We start from the raw sequence: 4,915 nt of genomic DNA on the forward strand, positions 1-4,915 counted from the left end.
ATGGGGTGTTTGAACTTGTAGCATGATGGTAGATATCATTGAAATTGAGAACTTTGTCCCATATCGTAGGTAGTTGGAAATGTTGTGAAAGCTCCATAGGATTGTTCTCCGAGAAGATAAGGTGGTGGTACTTGTGCCTGTGACTGAACCTGTGTATGACTAGAACTTTGATGTTGAGGTTCAGACTCGTTTGCAGACATATTGAAAACTACTGCACTAAATATTTTAATTAATTTTTAATTGTCTTAATCAATACACTAAAGTAGCATTGATGATGTAAGTGCATTGAAATCTGAATGTATATGCAATTGTCATTCAAAGTTTTGTGATTGAGTCTTATATAGTGTGTGTCATAGCATACATGCTTTTTTTATGATAAGAGGTATGCATTAGTCATTCAAAGTGTGTAAGAGTGACTATGTCATTGCATTGGAAAAATAATATGAATAGTACAGTAATACGAATTTAATTATGTTTAAGTTAATTAATCAAATTCGAAAAAATAAACTACTACACTAAATATTTTAATTATTTTTTAATTGTCTTAATAAATACACTAAAGTAACATTGATGATGTAAGTGCATTGGAATATGAATGTACATGCAATTCTCATTCAAAGTTTTGTGATTGAGTCTTATATAGTGTGTCATAGCATGCATGTTTTTTTATGACAAGAGGCATGCATTAGTCATTTAAAGTGTGTAAGAGTGACTATGTCATTACATTGGAAAAATTCCAGTATATATGTCCTGCCTTAATCATGTTAATGACTTCACCTATATAATCAACAAACCATGAATTTAGCATTTAATATGTTGTTCGGACAAAGGCAATGATTGGGAGAGCTCTAGATCCTTTCAAAATACTGTTAATGCATTCTGCAAGGTTGGTTGTCATATGCTTGTACTGTCTCCCTTCATCATAACATTGAGCCCATTTTTCTTTAGGGATATGGTCCAACCATGCTCATGCCCTTGGATTTTTTTCATGCAACACACTAAGCATCCGCTCAAACCGTGATCGCATCAACTCATATCCTACAATAAAACTGTAATTAATTAATAAAATTTTAATATATATAGAAAACATTAAAATTTTGAAAAAAGTCATACCTATTTGAATAACTTTATCTTTAAGATCAGAATCTCGAAACTCCTTGTTAAAATTGCTGGCAAGATGAAGAATACAATAAACTAATTTAGTATTACACCATCCAAGAAGCTCGGTACGAAGTGCACCCAACAATCTTGTACCCTATCTGATATTATACATATGTTTGGTTGTGGGGTAACAAAAGTTCAAAAGTTGTAAAAAAACCACTCTCAGGCTTCCTTTGTTTATCCTTCAACAATGGCAAATGCAACTAGAAAGATACGTCTGTTACCATCTTGTGAACTTGCTATTAGCAATGTTCCAGTATATTTGTCGGTCAAGAATGTCCCATCAACTTGTAGAATTGGTTTGCAAAATGCAAACCCTTCAATGCATGGCTTAAAGGCCCAAAATACTCTGTCAAGAATAAAATTATTGGGATCTTGAATACCATCTACAAAGTGACGAGATGCTTCATAATGGACAATTGTATCCGGAGCAAAGTGCTGGACAATAATCATCCAACATGGTAAGTCATTGTATGAACCCTCCCAGTCACCATAAATTCTGCTCATTGCTAATTGCTTCGCAGTCCAAGCTTTTCTATAAGTTACAGTATACCCAAAACGACTTACAACTTCTTTCACAAGTACCTTAATTGGTATACCGAGGTCTTCAGATATCAAATTAATAACACAGTTTGAAATGAATGATGAGTTTAGTTTTGAGTGGTCTTGAAAAACAACAGTGGACACACAAGTATGTGTTCCATTAATTTTTTTTCATTTCCCAAAAACCATGTTTTACACTTAAAGATGCACGAACTCGCCATTCATATCCTGTACCAAAATATTTGTAATGATAAACATATTTATTTGGCCTAGACTCTCTAACAATATAGTCAAATGCATTATGAATATGAAATTGTTTAATTGCATCTACTTTTGCTTCTTTAGACTCAAATTGCATCTCAAAAACTAAATCATACTCATTCCTTAAAGTAGTTGATCCTCGTCGATAGTCACGACCAACCTGAGAATTAGTATCACAAAAAAACATGACGGAGCAACATATGTTATGTTACCGTATGCTTCACTACTACCAATCTCAACATCGTTCTCCTCCTCATTAACATCACCACATAACTCAATGTCATTCTCATCACTGAAATCACTAACAATATCTCTTATGATAGTCATCTACATCAAAGGAAAAAAAAATATAAATATGGTATTCAGAATAACAATAATAATAATAATACTTGTACTTATGGAAGTAATTTAGTTACCTTGAAGATAAGCAAGGAGGCAAACAAATGATTAGGAAGAAGGAAGTAAGATTAGGAGAAAATAATAAGGAATATTGAATATTATAATGTGTTTTCTGGTTTTAGTGGGGAGTGGGGTTTTCTGGTATATAGTAGTCGTGTGTAGTGACACACAACTCAAGTTTCACAGCCACAATTTTAAGGGAGAGAAAATTAAAAAAGTGAAGTTGTGGATACCATCCACAACTTTAGGTAAGAGAAAATGGAAAAAAGTGAAGTTGTGGATACCATCCACAACTTTAGGAGAGAGAAAAAGTGAAATTGTTGATGATGTCCACGATTTTAAGAGGAAAGGTGAAATTGTGGATGGTGTCCACGAGTTCAGTGAAAAGTGCACTACTCCGGTAATATTTTAAAAAGTTACACCATAATCGTAATAAAGAAGTCAAAATACACTACTTGTGTAAATTTCCCATATTTATGTGTATTCATACATTAGTTATTACAATTACATATGACAAACACTACGAAATAAAAGGAAAATGGACACGCTATTTCTGCCACCTTTAGTGAAAGTGTGGCTAACTTAAAATTGATCCCAAAATTAATATTGTATCTGGGCCGGCCCGTTGTAAAATAAGTACACAAATGGCCCATACTTTCATCTATCCCTCCAACTAGTGAGAAAACACTTCAACACCTCACTTTCTTACATCACAAAGCTTCTCTCATCACCGCTTTCAGCTTCTATATTGTCTCAACTTTCTCCTTGCAATCAATTCACTTCCTCAATTAAGTCTTCCTAAAGCTTCTATCTCCTCGCGGATTCGCGATTTGATGGTAGCAGGATCTCCACCTTCTGAACCTGAAATCATAGTAGCACGTTGAATCGAAGCCATAGGTTAGGTCTTCTTATTGTTCTACTTTTCTTCTTAACTTAAGAAATTTGAATGAATGATTTGTTGAAATAGAGAAAATATGATGAGAAATTAGGGTCTGAGAGATTGAATTGTAATAAAATGAGATTAATTGAGTTAGCATGTAAGTTATTTGAGATAATATAGATATTGTCATCTTATGCTTCTAATAAATGTCTAGATGGTGTGAAATAGAATATATTGCTCCTTAACAGTTAACAATAGTCTGTTGTGAGATAAGTTTCTTAATGCAATTGATTTTACTTTATTGTATTGGGGTTCAATAAATATCTAGATAGAGAATTTTGATGTACCTTTTGGTAATTTATGATGATGGTAATATCTTCTGTTGTATGTGTTCATGTCACTTAATTAGTTTAAGTGTTGAGAATAATTAGAATTTTTTGTCATTTTCTATAATCCAGGTTTGTTATGCTAACATGTTAATCCCCTGATTTTTTTCTTTCTCCTTTATCTTTAGAGCTTTACTCTTGAAAATGTTATAGGATTGTCAGTGAAAGAAGACTTGGATGTTCATTCAATTTCGGGCCAGATATGATGATTGAGAGTGGTGCACAAACATGGGATTGCAGCAAATTCAAAGGTAATATGTATCATTATCCAAATTATAAATAAATCTCCCATATTTTTAACCTTTTAATATTATTCATGAATATTTAATTAGTAATCTTACTTCATAAATATGTGCAATTCTTTGAACTTAGATGTAAAACCACCTGTTTTATTATTACACATCTATGTATATCAATATTGATAATTTGTCCTTTAAAATTGAAATTTATGTATAATATACTTAAATTTTTTGTTGGAGGTTTAGGACTTGACATATTTGACATGGGTAAGCATGTAGTTTCTTTATATGAAGATATATTTTCCTCAACTGATGGTTTCTTTGATTGAAATCTACTTGGGCACATATGGTTCTGTTTACTATAGCCTCCTTGCGGATTCGCGATTTGATAATAGCAGGATCTCGACCTTCTTAACATGGGATCTTTTTTGTAGTGATAGAGTTCTCTCAAGTTTATGTACATAATTGCATTGAGCTTGTAGAAGATAAGCTACAACAATCCTCATATGTTGTGCCTCTATGTTTTTTATAATTTAATCATATTTGAGATATTAATCATCTTAGCTATGAACATATTGTCTTAATAGTAATACTCCTTATAGATGCACTCCAACTTATAACATTTTGTTTCAGTTGTACATCCTTGAATTTATATTTCCTTTTTGGGTGAAGGTTGCAATGCACCATTTATGTTATGTTTTGGTGCTAGTGTTTTTTTGTTAGGCTATTAGGTAGTGAAGGTATTCGTTCACGTGTTTTAGTTACTTTATAACACTCTCTATGAGAAAGTAAAGCATCAATTGACATGTATTCTATGCAGATTTTCCTCGTTGGTGAAAGTTAGTGTGTGCTTTTATGCTACTTGAACATTTTATGGTACTTGAACCTTTTCTGAGAATCCATGGATATACCTTGAGTATTTCGTTTTGTTTATCATCTTCATAGTAGCCTCACAAATATTACACCCTTCTGAAGGTAATTAAATTTGTGTAAGCCTTCAAATTTTGATCTTTAATGTTTCTTTTTGTTCTTTCTAGCCTATGATA

General features: G+C 32.4%; 1 protein-coding gene across 1 annotated transcript; it reads right to left on the reverse strand.

Annotated features, from left to right (window-relative positions):
* LOC109356284 lies at positions 1,339-2,292 on the reverse strand. The gene is made up of 2 exons (XM_019599609.1): positions 2,178-2,292; positions 1,339-1,766 (listed from the first exon to the last, which is right to left on the reverse strand). Exons 1-2 carry the CDS (start codon positions 2,290-2,292, stop codon positions 1,339-1,341), a joined length of 543 nt encoding a protein of 180 aa, XP_019455154.1.

The sequence above is a fragment of the Lupinus angustifolius genome, chromosome LG09 (genome assembly GCF_001865875.1).
Source record: "Lupinus angustifolius cultivar Tanjil chromosome LG09, LupAngTanjil_v1.0, whole genome shotgun sequence".
In the NCBI taxonomy this organism is placed as follows: Eukaryota; Viridiplantae; Streptophyta; class Magnoliopsida; order Fabales; family Fabaceae; genus Lupinus; species Lupinus angustifolius.

Bases quoted from the DNA above. Each gene is read 5' to 3' on its own strand.
- LOC109356284 (XM_019599609.1), bottom strand. From the start codon at position 2,292: ATGACTATCATAAGAGATATTGTTAGTGATTTCAGTGATGAGAATGAC. The intron at 1,767-2,177 runs GTAACATAACAT...TGATATCTGAAG, and splicing joins TGGTAGTAGTGAAGCATACG to ACCTCGGTATACCAATTAAG.